The following is a 27598-nucleotide window of genomic DNA, read 5'->3' as shown; positions in this document are numbered from 1 at the left end:
ACAGCCAAAGTGGTGAGAGCGTTGAACTTTAATCACTAGGCCATCAAGCTGGCTCTGAGTGATGGTTTTACAAGTAAAACAATAAACTATGTCTCAAAAATATCAGTAATAAATTATATCTCAAAAATATCAAAAAAAAAAAATACAGTACCTAGGTGAAGCTCACATAGCTTGGCCCAATGCCAGTTCCTTTTCACAGAATCAAGACAAAGCCTCAATTATAATAAAAAAAGTGTATGTATAATAAAAAGACAACTAAAGTTATAAACAGTTGTACATTTTTTCTTAGGAAAACTGCCCAAAGAGCATAAAAATAGCGGTCAATAAAAGTGTAGGTAGGCCTGAAATTGATATTTGCTTCCCATAGAATATACTAAAACACTCAAAACTGCAGCCAGTTGTGGGGGAAGGGGGACTGTGAAGGTAGTTCAGGAAATATCCAGTGAACTAAAAGACTCAACAATTTGGAGGATGGCGGAAGTTGCTCTTATCTATAATAAAATAAACTACACTTTGAATTCATCCTGCTGTCTCTTAAACTCTCTAACCTTGGAGATCTTTTTAAGATCTTGCGCCATACAACTTTATTTTCCATTCCTACCTTATATTCACCCTCCACTCTGGTGGGGCCCATTTCTTCACTGCTGCAAAAACATGCCCCAGTTCCTTCTCCCCTTAATGTCTTTTTCAGTCACATTTTTCACTTTTCCTAGAAAACCTTGTCTCTCTGATTTTCATCAAGCTATCATTCTACCATCTTTCAAGTCCCTGTTCCAAGGAACTATTACCACATCCTATACTGGAAAGCCCACTGGAGTTGGAGTTAAAACCCAATCTTACAGGGCTGGCCCCATGGCCGAGTGGTTAAGTTTGCGCGCTCCGCTGCAGGCGGCCCAGTGTTTCGTTGGTTCAAATCCTGGGCGCGGACATGGCACTGCTCATCAAACCACGCTGAGGCAGCGTCCCACATACCACAACTAGAAGGACCAACAAAGAAGACTATACAACTATGTACCGGGGGACTTTGGGGAGAAACAGGAAAAGATAAAAATCTTTAAAAAAAAAAAAAAACAATCTTAGGGCAGGCCCAGTGGCATAGTGGTGAAGTTTGCATGCTCCCCTTCAGCAGCCCAGGGTTCACGGTTTCAGATCCTGGGTGCAGACCTACACACTGCTCATCATGCCACGCTGTGGTAGCATCCGGCATACAAGATAGAGGAAAACTGGCACAGATGTTAGCTCAGCAACAATCTTCCTCAAGAAAAAGAGAAAGACTGGCAACAGATATTAGCTCAGGGCCAATCTTCCTCAACAACAACAACAAAAAACAAAAAACCACCTTAGCTTTCCACTGCCTGGCTATGCAGTCTTTTGCAAGTAGCTCTGATGGTGGCTATCTCTAACACTGTAGCTCTCAGTGATACTTTTAGTGACAGATGAGCAAGTTGAGTTCAGACAAGTCTCCCGTAGAGTTCTGATACACAAAAGGTCCTCAAATATTCGTTGAGTGGATAAAAGAAACTGACTCACTCAAGTTCTTCTCTTTTGGCTGAGGCAGATTCACCCTGGGCTAACATCCCTGCAAATCTTCCTCTGTTTTTTACTATGTGGGCTGCCAGCACTGCAGGGCTACAAACAGAAAGCGGTGTAGGTCCGTGCCCAGGAAGCAAAGTGGGCCACTGGAGCGGAGTGCACTAAACTTAACCACTAGGCCACCGGTGCTGGCCCTCATTCAAGTTCTTTCCATTTTCATAACCCCTAAAATATTTATGAACCATATTGTCCAAGTTAGCACTTCATTATATATTATTTCGTACTACTCTGCAGTGTTTCTTATCTGTTAGTTGCCTCTCAGATGGTTATCTCCTTGAAGACAGGGCCCCTCTATCTTAGGCTTTGCATTGCTGAATATCATAGCATAGCGACAAAGACGAAGGTCAAATAGGATAATGTAAAAATAGCCTTGAAAATAAACTGAGTATTTTTAGTATACATGCAAATAAATATTTTTTGAGCAATTAAGTAAATACACGACTAACATCATCATCCCCATTTATGACTCTCCTACTTTCAGTTACATCAATAACCCACACGTTAACTGCACAATACTTAGATTCTTTAATTGACTGTGGCTGCATTTCAAGAATCTTGCAATTAGTAGTTTTCAATCTCCAATGTCTCTACAAAATGCACTTTCCACCAGTCAGCAACAGTCCTGTCCCTAAAAAAAAACTGTACTTTCACACGCTCCCCATGTATCAAGAGCAGTTATGAACAAAGCATTTATTTCTGTTTAAACTTTTATAGGATCATAGTTCTCTTTATCTCTAAAGAATAGATAATTGCAAAAACAAAAAGTTTTCACTGTTAGAATATCAAAGATTAGATGTTAAAGATCCCCGTGTTCCAGTGATCTCCTGCTTAGAAAAACAATGAGCACCCCCTCCCCAGCCTTTATTTTTCACTTTTTCTCCTCCTTAACACATTCATTCAATAAAATTATGTCCCGCACAGTTACTACGTACCAGGGAGAGGGCAAGTCATTGTCTGAGGAGATACCAATAAAAAGATATAGTACCTGCTTCAAAAAGCTTACAATTTAGTGAGGAGACATATGTAAAAAGACAACTATAGTACAATGTGGTAAGAGTTAAAATGGGAGAAATAATAATATATATATGAATGACAGGAATATTTAACAGAAAAAAAAAAAAAGGAGTGCCCAAACCTACCTAGGGACATCAAAGCCAGAGAAAGTTTCACAGACATGATTCTTGAACTGCTTCTTGAAAGGACTAGAGCTTACCAAGGTAAGGCATTTTAGGCCAAAGAAACAGCAAATGTAAAGGCATACAGATATTAGAAAATATAATACTATTCCTTACTGAAAAAGACCAACACAATAAGGCAGAAAAAGGAGGTGGGGCAAATCATAAATGGCCGCATAGGCCACTGAAAAAGTTTACATTTTTTTCTGTAGGAAAAAGGGAGCCAGGGAAGAATTATGAGCAGAGGTATGACAATCAGATTCGTGTGGCAGAAAGATGAATCTTTCAGCAAAGGGGAGGATGTATTAGAAGAGGGTAAACTGGAGACAGAGGGATAATGCACACTGCCTAAAGGGCCAGTCAAGACAAGATCGCTATCTAATGAAGGAAGTGGTATTAGGGATGGGGAAGAGGAGGAAGCAGAAATCCTCAGAGCTTGGTGACTAAATTGTGCTGGTAGAGGAATACACTGGGGAGGCTGGTTTTCAGTTTTTTTCATTTAAAATCATATACACCAAGGCAGGGAATACAAAAGCACAAGTTGTGAATAGGGAGGGAGGGAGGATGAAGACAATAAGCCCTATTTTGGACATGGTATGCTTCAGGTGTTTGTGGAATAGCCAGGTAAAGATGTATACACCAAGCAGCTGAGAAATGGATCTGAAATTTTTAGAAAGAGGGATCTCAAGCAGATATAGCAATCTGAAAGTTAATTTAAGAATAATGTTTTAAATCATGGACAGGGAAAAAACTATCTAGGTAGAATATTTAGGGTGAATAGAGAAAAGAACCACACACAAAACCCTGGGGTTATAACACAGGCAAGAGAACAACTACGAAGGAGAATGAGGACAAAGGGCCTGAAAGGAAATGTAAGAAACTTAAAGAGCTTCAAGAAGTAGGGAGATAAAGACTAGTTCTGAAAGGGAAAGAAAATGGATTTAGAATTCACAGCATTCAGAACATTTCACAGATGAAAACGTTCCTATACTATTCTCCAATTTTTCCTCTTTTTAAAACTAATTTTTAAAAAAACGTAATTGTTCATACCTGGTAAGGATAGGTACCATGTCCTGCCCACTGCCATGTTCCTTTTCCCACTGCTCCAGCAGGGTAGTGAGCTCAGCTTTGGAGTCTACATGTACCGCTACTGTAGTCATGGCTTGGCCTAAGGAAGCAAAAAAAGAACAATAAATGACCACAGGAAAATAAACCTGATATACTTCATACAAAAGGAAAAGTGAGGAAGGGGGAAAAAGGGATGAGAAAGCAAGGAAAATAACTAAAAGCAAAGAAAATTTAACCCTTGGACCCTATAGATAATTTTATTTGTGGTACAGTGGGAAACCTGGGATTGGGAGCCTCATCAAGTGATGATGAACAACTCCTGTCACCTCTCTCAATCTCAGTTTACCCAACTGCCAAATGAAACAGGGAATGGGATCAAAATAATGATTCTTAACCTTTCTAGGATCAAGAACCCCTTTGAGAATCAGACAGAAGTTGTGGTCCCTTTCACCCCTCAAAAAATGCAAATACCTACATACCATACATAGAATAATTCCAGGTCTAGATCTCTGAGGTCCAAAACTCTGAGGGTAACATTTCTTTTTTTAAGATACAAAATGTAGCAAAAACTACTCCCCAAAATATTTTGCTCTTCTAAGTCTTTGAGGGAAAGTTCTATGAAAGATAAACAACACATTAATTCTTAACAAAAGGCTGAGACCTGAAGTAGATATCATTACCAACATGAAACTTGGGAAGGAGTATTATAATCCATTTGTCCTTCAGGCTTCCTAACCTCTCTCTCAACTGATTTCCTGGAAGGAAGATAACAGGCCTGGAGAGAGACAGAGAAATCTGCTGGATTAACTGGTTGGCCCAGGAGTATACAGGGACAGGGAGCTGAGACAGGCTTTACAGGAACCGCAGGAGGCATACACATGGGGAAGAGAGGTTTATAAGAGACTCCAGAAGAGATAAATGAGACCAGAATGTTTAGATGATTTACAGCTCAAATTCTTTGCCAAAGGAGCTTTACGATCAAAATGCCAGATCCTGGAATGCAAAATGTACATTTTCACAAAAACAAAAACTGTTCTACAAAAACAGTTTCACACCAGAAAAGGATTACTAGCTGATCTAGGATTATTTTTCACTCTTCTAAAGATATCTAACATAAGACCAAAATAAATATATGTAAAAGATGACACCACCTCTAAAATGTAAAATATTTGTTTTAATAAAGTAGAGTCAATACTAATAGTTAGTAGACAGTAATTCACGCCACCTGGGCTACCCATAACTCCAAAGAAGAGTATTTCCAAAGAAACAAAATTAAAAGGCTTCTTTTCTGCAGAGAAGAATCCACATTTTCAGACTTTCTAACCAAAGTCACAAAAAGGAAATGCTACAGGTGTGACCAACTAACATGGACTTCTGACCTTAACTTGAGAAAACCCTGGCTGTACTTTTTACTACAATCTACTAACGATACATGCATTTTTTAAGTAAACTTACTTGGATTAATTTTAGATTTACAAAAAAGTTGCTAACATAGTAGAGGGAATTCCCATTTACCCTTCACCCAGTTCAATGCTACCACCTTATTTTATAGTGGTACACTGTCAAAATTAAGAAATCCAACATTGGAACACTTATCTCCAGACTTGATTCAGACTTCACCAGTTTTTCCATTCATGTCCTTTTTCTGTTCCAAGATCTCATTCAGGATACTACATTGCATTTAGTTGTCATAACTTCCTAGTGTTCTCTAATCTGTGCCAGTTTTTGAGTCTTTCCTTGTTTTTCATTACCTTGACAATCTTGAGAAGTACCAGCCAGGAGGGCAGAATGGAGCAATAATTCAACGAATTTTTTTCATTGGTAAAGTTTTATTCTAAAGTGAAAGCTCTAGAGACTGGGTAAAGTAGTAACATACAATAACAGCAAAATTAATCTCTTAAGACACATCCTAAAAGTGTGAGAGAGAGATGGTTTTACTGGTAAATTCTACCAAACATTTGAAGAATAATTAACATCAATCCTCAAATTCTTCCAAAAAACAGAAGAGGAGGGACACTTCCTAACTTATTCCATGAAGCCAGCATTACCCTGATACCAAGCCCAGATAAAAACATCACAAGAAAACTACAGGGGCTGGCCGGGTGGCGCAGCAGTTAAGCGCACACGTTCCACTTCAGCGGCCCGGGGTTCACCGGTTCGGATCCCAGGTGCAGACATGGCACCACTTGGCAAGCCAATGCTGTGGTAGGCATCCCACATATAAAGTGGAGGAAGATGGGCACAGATGTTAGCTCAGGGCCAGTCTTCCTCAGCAAAAAGAGGAGGATTGGCGGCAGATGTTAGCTCAGGGCTAATCTTCCTCAAAAAAAAAAAAAAAAAAATCAGTTGTATTGCTATACACTAGCAATGAACAACCCAAATATAAAATTAAGAAAACAACACCATTTACAACAGCATCAAAAAGAATAAAATATTAAGGAATATATTTAACCCAAAAAGGCACAAGACTTATACAGTGAAAACTATAAAACACTGATGAAAGAAGTTAGAGAACAGAAAGACATCCTATGTTCATAGATTAGAAGATTTAATGTTAAGATGGCAATACTCTCCAAAATGGTCAACAGTCAAAATCCTAATGACCTTTTGGGCAAAAATGGAAACACTGAACCTAAAATTCATATGTAATTGCAAGGGACCCTGAATAGCCAAAACAATCCTGAAACAGAATTTTGGAATTCTTGGAGAATTGGAGAATTCATACTTCTGATTTCAAAACTTGCTATAAAGCTACAGTAATCAAAACAGTGTCGTACTGTTTTGATGTGTACCAATGCAATAGAATTGAGAGTCCAGAAATAAATTCTCACATTTATGGTCAACTGATTTTCAACAAGTGTGCCAAGACCATTAATAGGGAAAGAATTTGTTGAAACACCATTAGACAAATTGTACTGAGACAACTGGACATCCACGTGCAAAAGAATGAAGGTGGATCCTTGTCTAACATCATATACAAAAATTAACTCAAAAGGATCAAAGATCTAAATGTAAGAGCTGAAACTATAAAACTCCTAGAGGTAAACACAGGGGAAAATCTTTATGACCTTGAAACTGGCAAGGGATTTTTATTTATGACATTAAAAGCATAAGCAACAAAAGAACAAACAGATAAAGTGGACTTCACAATTTAAAATTTTTATGCATTAAAGGACAGTACAAAGAAAGTGAAAAGACAACCCATGGAATGGGAGAGAATATCTGCAAATCATATATCTGATAAGGATTTAGTTTCCAGAATACATAAAGAACTCCTACAACTCAACAACAACAAAAAACCTGATTCAAAAACGGGCAAAGGACTTGAACAGACATTTCTCCAAAGAAGATATTACATATGGCTAACAAGCACATGAAAAGATGCTCAACATCATGAGCCATTAGGGTAACGAAAATCAAAACCACAATCAGATACCACTAATACCTATTATGATGACTATAACCAAAAAATCAGAAAATAACAAGCGTTGGCAAGGATGTGGAGAAACTGGAACGTACACTGATAATGAGAATGTAAAATGGTACAGCAATTAAGGAAAACAGCTTGGTGGCTCTTCAAAAAGATTTTTTTTAAAGTTAAACATAGAATTACCATATGACCCAACAATTCTACTCCAAGGTATATCCCGAAAAGAACTGAAAAGATATTCAAATAAATACTTCCATACAAACGTTCAAAGCATCATATTTACAATAGGCAAAAGGTGGAAACAACCCCAGATGTCCATCAAAAGATGAATGGATAAACAAAATATGGTTATATTCATACAATGCAATAGTATTCCGCCATAGAAAAGAATGAAGTACTGATATACGCTACAGCTGTGGATGAATCTTGAAAACAATACGCTAAGTGAAAAAAGCCAGACACAAAAGGTCACATATTTTATGATCTATTTACATGAAACATCCAGAATAGGTAAATCTATATAGAAAGCTGCCTAGTGTGGCCAGGGGCCTGGGGGAGGAGGAAACAGGGAAGGACTTCTTAACGAGTAAGCAGTCTCCTTTTGGGATGATGAAAATGTCTTGGAACTAAAAGAGGTTATGGTTGCACAACATTAATCTACTAAATGACAGTGAACTGTATACTTCAAAATGGTTCATGGTTAATTTATGATACGTGGATTTTACCACAATATTTTTCTAATGGTTAAAAAAAAAGGTCCAGGAGAGAATGCCTTTTGGGTAACTTAAGCAATCAGCCTAGTGGAACATACAAAGGCAAAGCTTAAAGAAAACACTACCTCTAATAAAGGTCAACTCAAGGCAGTAAAATACTAAAATTTTCAAGTGCAATTTAGACATATATATACTTCTGGTGTCATTTTCAAAACTTCCAATTAATTATGCCTGAGAATAACTATAACTTTGGGAATAATCACTTGTGCAGAGAAAATATAAACTTACAATAAATTAAAGTAACAGTATCAATGATAATTCATTTTACTATCAATGAAAAACTATTAACAAAAAATGTAAAAAGTGCAGTCATCTTGCTATGCACAGGATAATGAAGATGCATCACTTAATTCACCATGTTTTAAAGCGAGAGCTTTAAGTGGTATGCAGAATTTATGGCTTGCCCTATAGTGACACTATAGTTACCAATTAACAAATATTAGTATGGAACAGACATTTGGCTAAGCAATTCACTTGTTATTCTGAATTTTCACAACCACCCTACCCTTTTTCACAAATGAGGAAATGGGCTCAGAGAGGTCCCAAAACCAATCAACTGTTACTTGGTAGAAAAGGGTTTCAAGCATTCAAATCCCAACTCTGCAGACAAACCTGTGAGATCTTGGCCAAGTTATTTAGCTTCTCCAAATCTCAATTTCCTTATCTGTAAAATGGAAATGGTACTCATGAGGGTAAAATGATAATACTGTCCATACAATGGAATAATATAAAGGCCTACAAAAAATATGCACAATGTTTTTCTTCTAAAGGACGGCTGCCAAGGTATTTAGGGGTACGATGTTTCTGCAACCTATTTTGAAACAGTTCCACAAAATAAAGAAATACACACCACACCTATAAATAGAGAAAATATGGCAAAATATTAACAACTGTTGAATCTGGATGGATAAACAAGTGTTCATTTTACCATTTTTTCAACTTTTTAACGTTTGAAAATTTTCATACTAAAAAGTTAGAAAATAATTTCCTTTCCTAATTTGGACCAACTCTCAAATACACTGTCAAGTGAGAAAAGTAAAGTGTGTGTGTGAGAGAGTGTGTGGGGGGGGTGTGTCCCTGGAAGAAAATATCCCTGGAAGAATACACAAGGATAATATCTATCACTTTGCACAGGTAATTGACTTTCTGAGGGATAAAGATAGCAGAAACACTTTTCACTATACACTATCACCCTAGCTCTACAATTTTTCCACTATTTTGTAACCTTTTGTAACTTTTTAATTAAACCACAAATCTGTCCTCTTCTAACATACAATACTGAATGGCATTTGGCAGAAACTATCGCAAAGTCTAAAATAAAGTCCATGTTAAGGACAGATTCTCATAAGGTTATAATCCTGAAACAAATGTCTGAAAGTATTCTTCCTTATCTAAAAACAAACAAAAAAAAAAAACCAGGGGAAAAAAATCCAAGTTTGGAGCTTCAAATAAAATTTATCCAATAATTAGTATCACATATAAGATCATGTGTAACTATTTTCTATTACTGTCCATGACCATCTCCCTTACAAAAACAATGTAACAAAATTGGTAATAAACCAACTTCAATCACTTCAAACTAACATGTGGTTCATTCTACCAGATCCTCCCTTTAGTAAATTTAACAACTGTACAACAGGTAGAACAGTAAAAACACTGCTCAGCAACCACTCAAGAGATTTTGAGCAAAGTGATTTTCTTTATATTCTCCAAATTCTGTATCTATTATCTCCTTAACATCCAAAAATATATCACCACTCAAAAATAGATAATGAATAACTGGTATATACAAAACCCAAATCTTGACAGCATCAAGCAAAAAAATACCAAGTTGATTTCTAAAGAGTCTAAATATACAAGCTTATATAAACCTTAAAGGTAAACTCCAGTAAGCTGGAAAAAGAAAATTACAGGATGACACTGCCAATGAACCTCACTCTGTACCTTTCAAAACGTTGAGAACAGAAAGATGCTGCTAATACAAATTAATAACTAAAACATGTAGACTAAAAGTGTTCATTGAAAAGAAAGAGTAAGGAAAAACTGAGGTCAACATGACTAGGACAAGGACAAGTCATTTGGGACTCAAAAATAACTACTACAAACACTCCACAACTACTTCAACAAATGCGAAACCCGAGCGCTAACACAGCAATATGAGGAAGTGAGACGAAAATCGTCTAGGAAGAAAAGAGTTGAGCAAACGCCTCTGAAATCCCAGCTAAAAACAAGTATAACCCCCAAGAATAGGGTCCTGGGAAGTGGGAGGATTGGCTCCACTCTGCAGGACCCTCACACCTCTCTCCACCATGGGTGTGGGAGGAGTGCCCGGAAAGCTCCACCCCCCCCACCCGCGGTCCGAGAGCCGGGCGGTGCAGAGGGAGGTGGCACGAGGCCGAGGAAGCGGAGAGCCCGCCCAGGTGACTGGAACTGGAGGCGGAGACAGAGTCTGGGAAAGGGGCCGCCGTACGGCAAGGAAGATGGAGCCCCTCAGCTCGTACGGAACAGAGACTAGGAGGATTGGGAAGAAAAAGGCGACGAGGGGTATAAGAGACGCCCCTCCTCCAGGTAGGGGTGACACCTCCTACCCCCGACTCCGGGCGGAAGAGTTACTCTCGGGAAGCTTCTTTTGCGGACTGGAGGAAGAACGTGGAGGCCCCGCCCCCGAGCCAAGAATCAGGAGGAGGAAAAGTCCTGTCAGGCCCCCAGCCCAGCCTCCCCAGCAGCCCGGCCCGCCCCCTCCCCGCCCGCGGCCCAGGCAGGTGCCGCCCCTCCCCCAGCCCGGCGCCCACTCTCCCGCCCGCTCTGCCACGCGCCTTATCTCCTCGCGCCCCTCCCAGAGACCCATCTCCTTCCCTTCCCCACTCACCTTCCCGGGCGGCTCCGCCGCTCCCCCCTGACCCCGCCAGCGGCCACAGTTCACACACACCGCCTCAGGTCCCGCACTCACTCTCCCTCACTCACAGCGCGACCACGGCTCCAGCGCGGCACACATATTATGCGTCACTCACGTGCTACGTGCCCAGCGCGCGCGCGCGCGCGCGCGCGTCCCGACTTGGCGCGAGGCTTGGTGGTGGGAAGTGGGAGGCGGGAGGAGAACGCCAGCACGAACTGAGGAATATTGACGAGCCCCGGGGCCGCCGGGAAATGAAGTTCCGCTTTTAGGGACGGGGCCCACTAATCTTGATTGGCGCATGAGCACTTCGCCCCCGCGCATTGACTTCTAGAATTTGTAGTTTTTAGGGATAAAGGCGAACTGCAGTGTACTCATTGGCTGCTTCGGCAGGCGGAAGTGAAAAGCGAGTCCCCAGATCCTCCCAAGCTAGGGCTATAAGCGCTTGATACCTTTTCAGTACCTTTTTCTGCCTTGTGTGGCAGAGGAGAGCTTTTGTTTTATTCTCCCGTTTGCCCCATTATATCTAGAACATACCAGGATCTGAGAAAATACTTTTCACGAGCGTATCAGAAATCACAGCGCTCTTTAAACAGAAGGCACTGGTTTTTCTTTGTCTTTCTGTTCAAGACCTAGCCCGTAGGATCAATAAATATTTATCCTAGGTGTTATATGTGAGGCAGAGAAAAGGAAAAAATCAAAAGGCAGGGCTAACCTGAGAGGTCATCTAATTGAATTCCTTTATTTTGCGGCTGGGAAAAATGAGGCCCGGAGAGAATGAGAGACTTGCGTAACATCACACAACTATTAGCTTAGCTGCAGAACCGGAATCATTCCCGATTCTGATTCAGGGATCCCTTTTTAGGGACATGAAAGATAAACGTGACTCCACAGCTTAACAGACTCTCTCCTTGACGGTATCCTATCCAGCTTTTGTCTCCCTGGAAGTCCTGAGCAAGTTTCTGTGCATTTCTATAGAGTCCTCACAGCCAACGCTTTTACAGAGGGAACAGAGGACACAGCAAGCCTGCTGCCATGCTCAGCTTTGGCTGCTAGTAAGAAACTAACCAGCGCCTAGTTGCTGGATGCTTGATTCCATTCCCCACTGGCCAGACTCCATTCCCCTTCTTTCCAGAAAAGAGATCTCCTTCCTTCACTTAAGTGTATAACTTGGAGCAGCTGCTCAGGCACAAAATTCCAGAATGTGGGGTGGCAGCGCCACAAACATGTCGCATCTCTGCAGCCTTTTCATCTGCCACGACACAGGGCTCTCCATGGTTCTGGAACTTTGCCTATATCAGTAATGGCCGCTACCATTTCCTTTGACTTTACAGCAGGCTCAGCTCTAAGCCAAGCTTTTTACTCACACTTTTTCATATAACCCTCACTACCATCCCACAGGGTAGATACAGTTAGCCACCTATACAGATGAGAAATCTGAGCGCAGAGAGGTAGCCCAAGGAATGGGGACGAGGTTTGTGGATCCAGAGGCTGGACTTGTTAACTTTCCTATGCTTGACTTACAGCACTGCTTCAGCTGACTTTCCTGCCACGCCTCCCCAGGCCGTGAACCCAAAATGCTTGAGAATAGAGTGTTCAAGCCTTAAATACCCTCCTTATGTCCATGGTGTAGCCAGCGCCATGGTGAATTTCACCGCTGGTCCTGAAAGTGGGAACCTAGGATCCAGCTCACCTGCTCCTGGCACAACCTCATCCTGCCACCAGATGGCACTACTCTCCTTTAGAAACCCAGCCTGGGGCACTGGTTGAGTAAAGGCAGCAAAGGGCTTTGGAGAAGCCAGGGCGCAGGAAGCTGAGAAGCAAAGTAGAAGCTATAGAGCACCTGCCTAGCAGCTCCTCCTTCCAGAATCTCTACTCTGTAACTCCTGAGGTGCCCGCATCCCTGCCAACACCCACACCCACAGCCGCACACTTGCAGGCACTCCCAGACTCCCACTCTGGGAGTCCCACTCTGAATCTTTGGAAAGATATTCCTTGGCCTTTTTGAAGAATATCTCTGGACTCTGTCCCTCTTGCTCTGCCTGTGCCCACCCACCCTGTGATGTACCTCAGAAAGCAGCAGCCACCATCAAAAGGGCAAGCAGTAATGCTTGCAGGAGTACCCAATGGCAGGGGGCAAAAGCTGCCCAGCCCTGACCCCAAGGGCTACAGACTTAGGTGCTCTACTCACTTTTGCCCTCAAACATGCCCATGCACTGAGGTAGGAAAATCAATGGCATCAAGTCCTCTAGGCCTCAGGATGCTACTCACCTTTCTCCCCCTCTTCACCCTACCACCACCCCTTCTCTCCCATCACCTACTTCACAGTCTCCCCAGACCCACATGCTCCCAACCAGCCCATCCCTACCCTGGTGCCACCATAACTCCTGTGCCTCCACCTACAACTCCACAGGGTCGGGAGGCAAGGCCAACTGTCCCACATCCACTTTCACTCTCCTGTTGGCTGAACAAGACTGCTACTGCAAGTGTCCAGGAGTCACAGGAGCTACCAAGGAGAGACTCAGGCCTGCCAGGCTCTGGGGACCCCAGCCTGGACAAAGAGGAAATTCTAATCATTTACTGGGTGACCTCTCCCTACCTAGAAGCCCCAACAGCCTCCTAGAAAAGTGGAACGTTACGCTCATTATCCAAGAGGTGTACAAAGCAACCACTCCTCTATGACTACATCCACACCCACCACTCTCTTTTTACAGAGGGAAAAATTGAGGCTCCACACAGTTTAAGCCTCCACCTTGTCCAGTGGTCACAGCAGCTGCAATCTCCAGAAATCAATCTCTCCTGCTCCCACCAACACAACTTCCTGGAGGGGCCTGAGGCTCAAGTGATAAATGAAGCAATGACCCTCAGCCACACCCCAGCTTCCACATACCAGGGACCCAGCTAGAGCAAGGAGCCCCAAGAAGAGCTCCATGCAATATTTAAGACATACTTATATTTTCAAAATTATTGTTTATCTGAAATTAAAGTTGCACTAGTCATCTTATATTTTATCTGGCAACCCCACCTCAGAACCACTGCTCAGCCACAGACCCCAAGCACTCCCCTCTGTGGCCCCCAAGGCCTCACTTAAATCATCTGTAAAATGACTGGAAGCAAATCAGAACTGCCTCCCAATAGGTCTCATTAAAAATTAGACAGGCCAAGTAGTCAAGGCTCCCTTATCTAAAAGCTGATGATCTGGGTAATATCAAGCTCAAATTCCTTTCTACCCTTCTCTCTTTAACCCTATCCCTGATCATCAGGGATAATAAAATAGTTTTTCCTCTTTATTGGGAAGAGTTTGCAGGAGACAGGTCAGAAGCTGAGTCCAGCTTTGGAGGCAAACAGACCTGCATCCTAATACTGGTGCTCCCATTTACCGGCTGTGGGAGCTTGGCCTAATTATTTCACCTCTCAAGCTTCAGTTTCCCTGGCTGGAAAATGGGAGTAATGATACCTCCTTTCTAGCATTGTTATGAGGATTAAATGTGATAATGCATGTAAAGTGCTTAGCTTGGGGCCTGGCACACACTAAGTGTCAGCTACGTGATGGCGATTCCTCTTTGGATTATTCTCAGCCTGTGGTGTTCCAGTGCACTTCTTCAGGACCAGCTCATCTCTTCCTGGTTCCTCTTTCCCCCAGTACTACCTGCTGGAAGAGCTCAGGTTTTCCTTGTTTACATGAGAAATGAGCTGCTTACCAGAAAAATCCTAGGGCACATTTTCAGAAGCACTGGGAAATAGTGGAGTAGCCACTCTTGGGGATCACCTATTCACTCTCTGTCCCAGCAGAGAAGAGGGTGCTTTTAAGAGGATCTGCTCCCAGGCCTCCTCATGCCTGTGCGGGCTATCAATGATCAAGGGTGAAGCAGTCAAGGCCAAGGAGCCCCTTGGATGGGAAGCTCCCCAAACCAGCCCATGGACCCTGCCTCCCTCCTGGGATGAAACCCGCATCTGGAAACCCTACACAGAGAACACCCACTTCCTTCCCTGGGGTCCTCTGGCAGGATAGTGATGTCACAATCAAAGTAGAGGCCAGAGGGGGTCGCCAGAGGTTGCATACTCTGGGCGACCCTCACAATGGACCTGCCCAGCACAAACAGGGGCTGTAGCATAAAGAGTGCCAAGCTCTGCCCTGCAGATAACCCCAGGACCTGTCAGATCCCCCAGCCTGACTGCCAGTTATCATCTGACTCCTGGGGCCCTGCCTTCTCGGAGGCTATGCTCCAGGTAAGTGTTAGAGGTAGGGAGACAGAGGCAGGGAAGGTAAGGAGAAAGAGCCCCCAGTCTCTTTTGTCTCAGGTTCCTGGAATTGTAAATCCTTCTGGGAGGAAACAACAGTGGAGTCAGCATTGGAGAGAGAAGCCTTTGGATTTTTGGCAATGCCCGTCTGTAGCCACAAGACCTTTCTACAGGCTTCAGGGATCTCTGGCCTGACCCCTTTGAAAGTACTCTGGGGGCTACTGGGGCACACCCTGATGAAGACTTAGGTCAGATAAAGCTTACCACTCTGTCAGTTCTTTCACTTTGAAAAGCCTAGAGAAGAATGGCTTTGTCTAATGGGAGAAGGCTGGTCTGACCCCAGATTCAGAGGTCAGAGACCCACCACCACCACCTGGAGTAACGACCTCCTGCTCCTCCCCAAACCTGGCTGCAATGGGCCTGGACCCCCCCCCCCCCCAGAGATATTGCCTGATATAGCCAGGAGTGCCCAGTTAGGCCTGGGAGCTGAAGTCATCAAGGAAATATGTTTCTAAGTGTAGAATATGTCCTGGGTTCTTACTAAGAGGCGGTTCCTCTTCATTCTCTCAGAGATGGGGCTGTCTCTCCATGAAAAGTCACATGATGTTCCTGGGGGGAGCCCCTCTGCCCAGCTCTTGTTTCATTAGGCCCAAACTTGTCACAAGATAGCCTTTTGTGAAGTCACAAAAGCTAGCTGCCTCCCCACAGGAACAGGGACCAGGACAACCAGGGACTAGTGGGCATGACTTGGGTGGACAGAGGGTTTCAGAAGTGGCCTTTGGACTCTGGAGAGGCATGTGAAGTTTAGAGATGCTCAGGTTGTTGAGAGTGAGGGGGTCTGTTGGAGACCTGGTGATGAGGACAGTTTCTCAGGTCTTGGTCATTGCCAGGAGGTAAGAAAGCTGGGGCTTGGGTCTGTGGTCTTTGGCCATGGGCCTATCCCTTGAGACCCAGGGGGTGGCAAAGGGGGTGGGGGGCCTGCCCCAACTGAGTATATATAAAGGTCCTGATCACTGATATTCTTTTTTTTTTTAAGATTTTTATTTTTTTCCTTTTTCTCCCCAAAGCCCCCCAGTACATAGTTGTACATTCTTCGTTGTGGGTCCTTCTAGTTGTGGCACGTGGGATGCTGCCTCAGTGTGGTTTGATGAGCAGTGCCATGTCCGCGCCCAGGATTCGAACCAACGAAACACTGGGCGGCCTGCAGTAGAGTGCGCGAACTTAACTACTCGGCCACGGGGCCAGCTCCGATCACTGATATTCTGGGTGTTCCATTGCAAAGAGAGGTTAAGACCCACAAGTTGGGCACCAGATCTTCCCCTCTACGCAACCTGTCCATGGTTATCTACTTGAATATTCCATGCTGCCAAATTCTGCTGCATTGATAAGCAGCCCTGATGGCCTTGGAGTGCCCTCACCTGTTGGACTGCTCCAGGTAACATTCAGCTTTGCCTGATTCTCTTCTGAGACCCTTGTAGCCTCTAGAATTGTCCCCTTTTTTTGTTGTTTTGCTGAGGAAGGTTTGCCCTGAGCTAGCATCCGTTGTCAATCTTCCTCTTTTCGAATGTGAGCTGCCACCACAGCATGGGCACTGACAGGTGAGTGGTGTAGGTCCTTATCCGGGTACTGAACCTGGGCCACCAAAGCAGAGGGCCCCAAACTTAACTACTAGGCCATTGGGGCAGGCCTGTCTTTGTCCTTCTTTGAATGCAGGACATATTTGATTTCATGGGCCTGCCAGCCTCACCTAGGAGCCAGAAGATGCCCAGGGAAGCCTGGTGGAGAACAAACTCTGTCCTCCCCATTTCATTTCCCCTAAGATGCAGAGCAGAGGGGACTTGGGCAAGGTGGGTTCCCCACCCTACATGCCAGGCAGATCTGGATTCCAGGGGCTTTTGTTTGAAAGAATCCATGAGAAACATCAGAGCCTTGCCTACTCTAAGAAGGACAACAAATTCAGAAGAGCAGAGTAATGGTGCAAGGTCCACAGGTGAGACACAGGCATCATTGTTTTCCAAAGTTCCCCAGGCGATTAATTCACAGCCAAGGCAGAGAACCACTGGTCTAGGAGGAGAGATTGGTATTAAACAGAATATGGGCATGAGGGTCTTCACCCTGAGGTGGGGCCTAGAGGTGTGAAATCCTGGGGGCCAAGTAAGCTGGGCCCTGCTCCTACTGGAAGCCATGGGATCCCCCTCTTCCCCAGCTGCCTATCTACCCACCCACCCACCCACATACTCCAGAGTACTTATTGCAGGGAAAGAAGGATAGAAGGCTCAGGGATCCAGCCTCAGGCAAGGAGAGCATACACTCTGGTTTAGAATCTTGACCCTGCCCTTCTCTAGCTGTGTGGCCCTGGCAACCCTTCTGAGTCTCAATTCCTCATCAGTAAAATGGGGCAATATTGCCTACTTTGAGGTTAGTTTCCAAGGAAACACCTAACTCACAGGAAGAGCTCCAGAGATGGGGCTGCTAGCAAATGCAGCAGCCCAGACTCCCTCTATCATCACAGTCAGGGCACTAGTGATCACCTGTCCAAGCCCCTGGTTTTTCACGCAAGGACCTCAAAGTCCAGAGGGGAGGAGTTTTCCCAGGCCATGCAGCCAGCCGGAACCCAAATCTCCCTCCACGCAGGCAGCTTCACATCTCAGCAGCCTTCCTTTATTGGGCTTTAGCTGTCCACTCTTCTCATCCAGCAAAACTCTGAAAATAATTACTGGTGCTTCTAAAGAAGCAAGCAGAGATTTTAAAATACCTTTAGAATGTCTTATTTGCTATGCCCGGTTGACCCTTGGGGTAGAGGGTGTGTTCAGCCAGTCTGGCCAATTGGCCCCATTGGCCGTTTATCCTCAGTCCCTTTTGATGTTCCTGATCCAGAGAAGAAGGTTCCTTACCTCAGTGCCAAAGTTGCGGCCCCCTGAGGCTGATGACAACAGAAAAAGGATGACACTCTGACCCCTGGGGCCTGGACCTGGGGTTAGGAAGGGTGGGGATGGCAGGAAAGAGGCATGGTTGGTTTTCCATATAAGCCTTTTTTGTACTCAAACTTTGTAGCCACTAAGAATGTACTATTTTGATAAAAATAAAATTGTGTTGAAGGGCCAGCTCCATGGCTGAGTGGTTAAGTTTGTGCGCTCCACTTCGGCGGCCCAGGGTTTCACCAGTTCAGATCCTGGGTGCGGACATGGCACCACTCATCAGGCCATTCTGAGGTGGCGTCCCACATGCCACAACTAGGAGGACCCACAACTAAAATATACAACTATGTACTGGGGGAATTTGGGGAGAAAAAGCAGGGAAAAAAAAAAAAGCTCCTCAGGAGCAAAAATACTTTAAAAAATTGTATTGAAAAATAGAGCTATACGTATCATTATGCATCTGTCAAAACCCACAGAATGTATAATACCAAGAGTGAACCCTAATGTAAACTATGAACTTTGGGTGATAATGATGTGTCAACGTAGATTCATTGATTGTGACTAATGTACCACTCTTGTGGAGGATGTTTATAGTCGGGGAGGCTGGGGGGGCAGACGGTTTTGAGGAACCCGGTACTTTCTGCTCAATTTTGCTGTGAACCTAAAACTGCTCTAAAAAATAGTCTATTTATAAATTTTAAAAAATAAATAAAAACTGACATATGCAGAGAATAGTACCCTCCCTATGATATTTGCAAGGATTATATGAGCTAACGGACAGGTGATTGCTCAATATAAGTTGATTTTTGTGTTTTATTCTAAAGCCATCTCTGTCTCATGGTTCCTTCCCAGCTGCCACTCATGGGAGGGAGATGGCCCTTCCTGCCCTTTATCTCAGGATGCTGAGGCACCAGAGGCTTTGTCACTAGCTCAGTCACATGGTTTAACTGGTGATGCTACAGCCAGGCCTCTTGTGACAGTGATTAGCCTCTGTTGGGGCTTGAGTTCTGCATTCAATCCAGACTCCTAACAGGCACTGAGCACCTACTTTGTCCAAGGTCTTATGCTCAGCCCTTCAAAGTGTTCTCTCACAGTCCTACAAGGTAGGCATCATGCTCCATTTCAACAAATGAGGAAGCTGCAGTTCAGAGAAGTTAACTAACTTGTCCAAGGCTGCTCAGCTCTAAGGATAAAGTCCAGAGCTCCTGCTCTCTCCTCCATCAGGAAAGGAGGCACAGGAGGTGAGCATTCAGCCAGCACCCCAGGGACTACTTGGCCTGAAGCACTCACCCCCCTCCCAGCAGCCTAATGAAGATGCCATCTTGAAGGACGACATCTTCTTCCCAGAGGGCCTGGAGCAGCCCAGCAGACTCCACCAGGTCTGTTGACACCTGCTCTGAGGAGGGATGAGGAAGCATCTAAGCCCCCCTCCTTTGGAATCTGGGGTTGGAGGTGCTGGAGCAGGGGCTCTCATTCCTCATCTTCCCTTCCCTAGCCTACCCTACTCTTTTTAGATAGCTCATGTCTCTTTTTGTGAACCCCCTGCTTGCATCCTTCTCCAGGTGAGAGGGAGATGGGGACGAAGAGCTCTTCTGCAGGCCCAGACCTTCAATGTGGTACCTGGGCGCAATCTGGGAAGGCTTTCTGCAGGTGGGTTGAGGGACAGGCTGCAAAGGAGAGGAAAGAAATAAATGAAGGGGACCACAGTAAGAACCCAAACTGGGATTTCCCTCAGCCTTCTTAGAACTGCAGGTGCATCTCTCTCCTGCTGGTTACTCTTTTGCTCCTTCCTTCCTTCATTCATTGAGCACCATGTGCTGGGCAGGAAATTGCATTCTGCCTCATGTTCACAAGCTCCTAGAGGAGACAGCTACACAAATAGCCATATAGTGTGACAAAGGCTGCAAAGAACATGTTCTGGGACCCCAAAGGCTACTTAAGAGGGTCAGAGCATCCAGAACAGTTGACATGTAGCTCTTTAAAGGCCAAATCTATGTTTCCTAACCCTAGATATGCTTACGTTGGAAATAAATGCTTTTTATAGGAAAAAATATTTACTTTGCTCTTACACAATGCTTCAATGTTGTGCTTATGAGCCCCACATCCACCTGTAAAAACATTTTTCTGGGTCCCAGTGGTTCTTAGCTAATGTTTTTTTCCATTTTTTAAATTGTGATAAAGTACACATAACATAAAATTTACCATCTTACCCATTTTAAGTGTACAGGTCAGTGGTATTAAACACATTCATAATGTTGTGCAGCCATCGCCACCATCCATCTTCTTAACACTTTTTATTGTGTAAAACTGAAACTCTATAACCATTAAACAATAACTCCTCATTCTTCACTCACCCTTGCCCCTGGCAACCACGATTCTGCTTTCTGTTCCATGAATTTGACTACTTTAGATACCTCGTATAAGTGGAATTGTATTTGTCTTTCTGTGACTGAGTTGTTTCATAATGTCCTCAAGGACATTATGTGTCCTTAATGTCCATTATGTGTCCATAATGTGACTGAGTTATTAGCATAATGTCCTCAAGTTTCATCCATGCTGTAGAATATGTCAGAATGTCCTTCCTTTTTAAAGGCTGAATAACATTCCATTGTGTGTGTATATATATATATATATATCATATTTTGTTTATCCATTCATCTGTCGATGGACACTTGGGTTGCTTCCACATTTTAGCTATTGTGAACAATCCTGCTGTGAACGTGGATGTACAAATATCTCTTTGAGACTCTGCTTTCAATTCTTTGGAGTACATACTCAGAAGTGGAATTGCTGGATCATGTGGTATTTCCATTTTTAATTTTTTGAGCAGAAGCTCTACCATTTTACATTCCTATCAACAGTGCACAAGAGTTCCAATTTCTCCACATTGTCACGAACACGTGTTATTTTTACTTCATTGCTAATGTATAGAAATGCAACTGATTTTTGTGTGTTGAGTTTGTATCCTGCTACTTTGCTGAATTCATTAGTTCTAACAGGTTTTTTTGTGTGAAATCTTTAGGGTTTTCTACATATAAGACCCTATTATCTGCAAACACGGATTATTTTACTCGTTCCTTTCCAATTTGGATGACTTTAATTTCTTTTTCTTGCCTAATTGCTCTAGCTAGAAATTTCACTACTATGTTGAATAGAAGTGGCAAAAGCAGGCATCATTGCTTTTTTCCTGATGGTAGAGGAAAAGCTTTCAGACTTTCACTATTGCATATGGTTTTTGCTGTGGATTTTTCATGTATGACTTGTATTATGTTGAAGTAGAAGTAGTTTCCTTCTTCTCTATTTGTTGAATGGGGTTTTTGTTTGTTTGTTTGTTTGTTTGTTTTTGCTGAGGAAGATTAGCCCCAAGCTATCATCTGTTGCTAATCTTCCTTTTTGTTTTTAGCTTGAGGAAGATTAGGCCTGAGCTAACATCTGTGCCAATCTCCCTCCACTTTATATGTGGGTTGCTGCCACAGCATGGCACGGGCCAGCCCTGTCATATGCTTTTATCATGAAAATGTGTTTAGTTTTGTCAAATGCCTTTTCTGCCTCAATTGAGATGATCACGTGTTTTTTTCTCCTTCATTCTGTTAATATAGTACATGACATCAATTTTAGTATGATGAACTATCCTTGCATTCCAAGAATAAATCACACTTGGTTGTGGTATATAATCCTTTTAATATGCTGCTAAATTGTTTGCTAGTATTTTGTTGAGGATTTTTGCATCAATGTTCATAAGGGTTAAAGGTATATATAGTTTTCTTTTCTTGTAGTGTCTTTATTTAGCTTTGGTATCAGGGTAACGCTGATCTTATTGAATGAGATTAGCATGTGTTCCCTCCTCTTCAAATTTTTGGAAAAGTTTGAGAAGGATTAGTATTAGTTCTCCTTTAAATGCTTGGTAGAATTCACCAGTGAAGCTATCATGTCCAGGGCTTTTCTTTGTTGGGAGATTTTTGATTATTGATTCAGTCTCCTTCTAGTTAGAGGTCTATTCAAATTTTCTACTTCTTAATGATTTAGTCTTGGTAGGTTTTGCATTTCTAAAAAGAGTTTGTCCATTTCAACTAGGTTATCCAATTTGTTGGCATACAATTCTTCATAGTAATCTCTTATAATCCTTTTGATTTCTGTAGAACTGGTAGTAATGTCCCCACTTTCATCTTTTTTTTTTTTAAGATTGGCACCTGAGCTAACAACTGTTGCCAATCTTTTTTTTTTCTTTCTGCTTTTTCTCCCCAAATCCCCCCAGTGCATAGTTGTATTATTTAGTTGTGGGTCCTTCTAGTTGTGGCATGTGGGACACCGCCTCAACATGGCCTGACAAGTGGTGCCATGTCTGTGCCCAGGATCTGAACCAGCGAAACCCTGGGCCACTGCAGTGGAGCGTGCAAACTTAACCACTTGGCCATGGGGCCAGCCCCCCACTTTCATTTCTGATTTTAGTAATTTGAATCTTCTCTTTTTTCTTGATCAGCTGAGCTAAAGGTTTGTCGATTTTATTGATCTTTTCCAAGAACCAACTTTTGGTTTCACTAACTTTCTCCATTTCATTTATCTTTTGGTCCTTAACTTGCTAGGGATACTCTCCCCAGAAAACTGCCCATACACATCAAAGTCTGTATACATATTCAGGGTCTTCACAGACCCCTAAAACTCAAAGGTCTCTGTTTACAAATTTTGGTGCTGAAGGGCTTAAAATTCCCAGTGGTCCCTGAAAGGTTAAACTGGGTAGAGAGCAAGGCACAGGCAAAGGAAGGGGCCCAGCACTGATAACTCATCAGGCGCTGAATCAGTGAAAGCCTCTTGAATTTTATTGTGGTAGATTGGGTTGGGTCCTGAGTATCTACACTTCTAACAAGCTCCCGGTAAGGCCAGAGCTATTGGTTCTGGTCCACACTTTGAGGAATGAGGCTCTAAACAACCACATCCTCTCTAGCTCTGATTCTCAGCTAAGTTTCCCTCTCCATAAAAGGCATCCCCAGGTAGGCAGTGTCACCCTGACTCCTCCCTTCCCTTAACTACACTTTCAGTTACCAAGACCTGACAATATCATTTCCTAAATAACTTTGACTCCATTTGTCCATTTGTGCCTTCCTCCTTTCAGTTTAGTCCACCAACATCTCCTGCTTGGACGATTGTAGATTTCTCCCTACCCCCAGGCATGATCTCCTAGCCTCCAGTCTTGGTGCAATTTGAAATGCAAGTTGTCTTAGACTTTTGTGGTTTACAAGGGCCGGTGTGACCGTGGCCCTGGTCATATCTCCAGCCTCATTTCTTCACATCTTACTCATGCAGTTCCCACCTCTTGACTTACCTCTGCTCTTCCTTTACTGAAAATCTTCCTCCCCATCTTTCACCCGACTCCCATTCCTGTTCCTGCCCCCTTCTCTCCTCTCACCCCAGTCTAGGTTGGGAGCTTGCCTGGTCACACCTGCCTCCATTAGGGCCATTTTGATAATATCCAAGCCACATGAAGCTCCTTTAAGCAAAAGATGAACTGACTGTAAGGAGAAGAGGAAGTATCTTTTGGACTCCACTGAAAGGAATCCTGGTCCTTCCTTCCTTCTCTCCTCTGGGATTCTCAGCCCAGTGTCTTCTGACTGGTTGCTTCATAGCTCTTTGCATCTTTGAAACTTGGCTCCAAATTCTTGGCATATAGAATCTAATTGAACCATCTATAATTATGTATTCTCCTTGGGCCCATCAGCTACTGGTAGGGTACTGAGACACAGCACAAACATACTCTCCAGGCCTCACTACTGAATGGGTCGGCAGTTTTGCAAAGGGGAGTATGGGCTAAGTAGACCCGAAAGATGTCTCTTGAAACTCTTAGGGTATTTATCTTGTGCTTTCCTCTTGTAGTGGGGTAACTGCCTGCTACTGGTCTGCCTCCCCCAGTGGACATGAGCTCTTAGGATAGAGGACAAGTTGTATAACTCTGTCTCCAGGGATGAAACAGAATGTGCCCAATAAATATTTGTGGGATGAAGTGCCAAGAAAGCCCAGAAAAGGACTGGCCTTCAGGTGCACAGAGGCATCACAGAAGAACTGACATTTGGGCCAGGCATTAAAGCAGATTGAGTTTCCTAACTGGGAGGACAGGTTCAGCAAGAGGGGATGGTGGCTCTGTGGCTTGAATTAGTCCAACCACACGTTACTGAGCACTCAATGATTAACAACACATTGGGTGACAGCTATGAGAACAGGGTAAGACTTGGAAATGAGTGAGGAGTAGCTGAAGGGAAGTTGGGACTCCTGGAGTGTCTTAACCAGATATTTCCTCCTTTGAACAGCTGCTGATAGTTTGTTCTCATAGGAGTTAAGGCTGTATTATAATTATGTTTATGTGCCTGTGTCCCCCAGGAGTCTCAGGGGCTGTGTGCTTTTTGTCTTTGTCTAACAAATCCCCAGGGTCTTTTGAATGAAACTGAATCCCCTCAAGGCAAATGGGGGCTGTGGACAACCCTAATATTCTGTTCAATACATGCTCAAGGAACCCAATCCTGTCCTAGACTTTGAGGCTACTGATATGGACCAACCTGGTCCCATCTGGGGAAGTCAGACACAATTCCAATAAGAATGAGATAGATGCTATTTATAACTAAGATAATTGCAAAAGTGCAGCTAAGTCTGGGGAATCCCAGCCAATCTCATGTAGAGTGAGTAAGAACCTATAATCCTCTACCAATCCTGGTAGAATTGACTTAAAACAGCAAAGATGTTAGCCTAATTATCTTTGAACTAAATTAACCTGCACATGTCTTTAGCTCTTTCAAACACTGTTTGCAGCCACTTTCCATTTCTTTCTCACCATTGCAAGCATATTATCCCATTTGACAGATGAAGAACCCATTTCAGGGAGGTTTAGTGATTTAGTGATTTTAGTGATTTTCAGACAGCGTGTGAGAGGATCTGGTCCCCACTGCCCCCCCCCATCCCTGAGGAAGAATCTTTCCCTTCTTGGAGGGAGTTACAGCCCCTCCCAGATACTTCAGATTTTCTCCAGATCTTAGAGTCTATAAGTGGGGACAATTCTTTCTCCCGTACTCAGAAAAACAGGTATTGATAACCTACTATGCAGAAGGTCTCATCCCTCCTCCCTTATTGAAACCTGCTCTCAGAAAAGCACTAGCATAATAGTCATTTACCTCTAAAGTAAGTAAATACTCCTACCTTCTCACTGTGCAACATATATATGTATGAATTCTTAGATCTGGGTTCAAATTCTGGCTCCACCAGTTACTGGCTGTGAGATCTTATGTAACTTGAACTCTCTGAGCTTCAGGTTTTTCTTTTTTTTTAATTGAGGTAAAATTCACATAACAGAAAATTAACCATTTAAAATGAAAAATCCAGTGGCATTTAATACATTCACAATGTTATGGAATCACCACTTCTATCTAGTTTCAAACATTTTCATCACCCTGAAATAAAACCCTGTACCCATTAAGCAGTTACTCACCATTGTCCACCCCCCACCTCCTTCAGCCCCTGGCAGCCATCAACTGCTTTCTGTCTCTCTGGATTTACCTATTATGGATATTTCATGTAATATGTGACCTTTTGTGTCTGGCTTATTTCACTTATATTGTTTTCAATATGCTTCATTTTATAGTATGTATCAGTACTTCATTCCTTTTTATGGCTAAATAACATTCTATTGTATGGATATACCACATTTTGTTTATCCATTCATCTGTTGATGAACACTTGGGTGGTCTCCACCTTTTGGCTATTGTGAATAATGGTACAATGAACACCGGCATACAAGTATCTGTGTGAGTCCCTGGTTTCAATGTTTTTGGGTAAATACCTAGGAGTGAAATTGCTGGGTCATATCATAATTCTATGTTTAATTTTATGAGCAACCATACTTTACTGCCAGTACCATACTCTTGATAGCTGTACCTTTGTAGTAGGTTTTTTGGGTTTTTTTTGAGGAAGATTAGCCCTGAGCTAACTGCTGCCAATCCTCCTCTTTTTGCTGAGGAAGACTGGCCCTGAGCTAACACCCATGTCCATCTTCCTCTACTTTATATGTGGGACACCTACCACAGCATGGCTTGCCAAGCAGTGCCCTGTGTACCCAGGATCTGAACCGATGAACCCCGGGCCGCCAAAGCAAAACCTGTGAACTTAACTACTGCGCCACTGGGCTGGCCCCTGTAGTAGGTTTTGAAACTAGGAAGTATGAGTCCTTCAGTTTTGTTCTTCTTCTTCAAGATTTTTTTGACTATTTGGGGGTCCCTTGAGATTCCACACGAATTTTAGGATGGATTTTTCTATTCCTGAAAAAACTATTTGTATTTCTATTTGATAGACGTTGCATCAAATCTATATAGTGCTTTGGGTACTATTGACATCTTAACAATTCATGAACACAGGATGTCCTTCCATTTATTTGTATATTATTTAATTTCTTTTAGCAATGTCTTATAGTTTTCTGTGTACAAGTCTTTTGTCTCTTTGGTTAAGTTTATTCCTAAGTATTTTATTCTTTTTGATGCTAGTGTAAATGAAATTGTTTCCTTAATTTCCTTTTCAGATTGTTCAATGTTAGTATATGGAAATGCAACTGATTTTTGTGTGTTGGTTTTGTATCCTGCAACTTTGTTGAAATCATTTAATAGCTCTGATCTTTTTTGTTGTTGTGGAATCTTTAGAATTTTCTACATGTAAGATCATATCATCTGTGAACAGAAATCATTTTACTTTTTTTCCAATTTGTATGCCTTTATTTCTTTTTCTTGCCTACTTGCTCTGGCTAGGACTTTCAGAACTATGTCGAACAGAAGTGGTGAAAGTGGGCATCTTTGTCTTATTCTGATCTTAGAGGAAAAAGTTCCCTCAAATTTCCCACCATTGAATATGATGTTAGCTATGGCTTTTCATATATAGCCTTTATTGTGTTGAGGTTGTCTCCTTCTACTCCTAGTTTGTTGAATTTTTTTTTAATCAGGAAAGGGCCAATTTGGATGGCTTTCATATTTTTCTTGTGTATTTGCTCTGGCTAGAACTTCCAATGCAGTCTTAAATAGCAGTGGTGAAGGCAGGCATCCTTGTCTTGTTCCTGGTCTTAAGGAGAAAGCTTTCAAAGCTTTCAGTGTTTCACCACTGAGAACAATATTAGCTGTGGATTTTTTATAAATACCTTTATCGTGTTAAGGAAGTTACCTTCTGTCCTAGTTTTCTGAGTGTTTTTATCATGAAAGCCAACCTTGCTTCTGGGAGTATGCGTATGTGGTGAGGGTGGGCAGATTCTCACGGCCCTGGAGCCCAGGACTCCTCACATTTCCCACCCAGCCTTCACATGAAGCTGGTTAAATGGAACCTGAACCACCAAAACTTTGGCTATAAACTGATCTGGGAGTGACCACTGACTGAGCTGTCAGCAGTTACACTGAGAGGCTGGGAATGACCCATCCCAGCTTGCCTAGCTAAACCCTGAAGTCCAGCTAGGACTACCTCTTTCTTGTCTTTCCTATATCCATGCCCTTTCC

The 27598-nt window shown here is 42.9% G+C and overlaps 2 protein-coding genes across 4 annotated transcripts in view; one reads left to right on the top strand and one right to left on the bottom strand.

Moving 5' to 3' along the window:
* The window catches only part of DCAF1 (DDB1 and CUL4 associated factor 1), a 78292-nt gene extending 62451 nt beyond the window's left edge, over window positions 1–15841 (bottom strand). Inside the window, exons 1-2 of one of the 3 annotated variants that reach the window (XM_070575223.1) lie at window positions 15716–15841; window positions 3819–3936 (exon numbers count right to left, since the gene is read on the bottom strand). In XM_070575223.1, coding sequence (XP_070431324.1) covers window positions 3819–3928 — 110 coding nt within the window. In that variant the 5' untranslated portion in view covers window positions 3929–3936; window positions 15716–15841. Of the gene's footprint in view, window positions 1–3818; window positions 3937–10908; window positions 11245–15715 lie in introns of those variants that run through there. The other 2 variants (XM_070575224.1, XM_070575221.1) reach the window with 2 other exon arrangements.
* LOC103566924 (RAD54 like 2) overlaps window positions 14992–27598 on the top strand; it is a 176200-nt gene continuing 163593 nt past the window's right edge. The window contains exon 1 of the mRNA XM_070575211.1: window positions 14992–15162. The gene's annotated coding sequence lies outside the window, so the exon portion shown is untranslated. The remainder of the gene's footprint in view (window positions 15163–27598) is intronic.

Source organism: Equus przewalskii, chromosome 15 (assembly GCF_037783145.1).
Source record: "Equus przewalskii isolate Varuska chromosome 15, EquPr2, whole genome shotgun sequence".
NCBI classification, from domain to species: domain Eukaryota; kingdom Metazoa; phylum Chordata; class Mammalia; order Perissodactyla; family Equidae; genus Equus; species Equus przewalskii.
The sequence above is the reverse complement of the archived record's forward strand: the minus strand, read 5'-3'. Positions and strand labels throughout refer to the sequence as shown.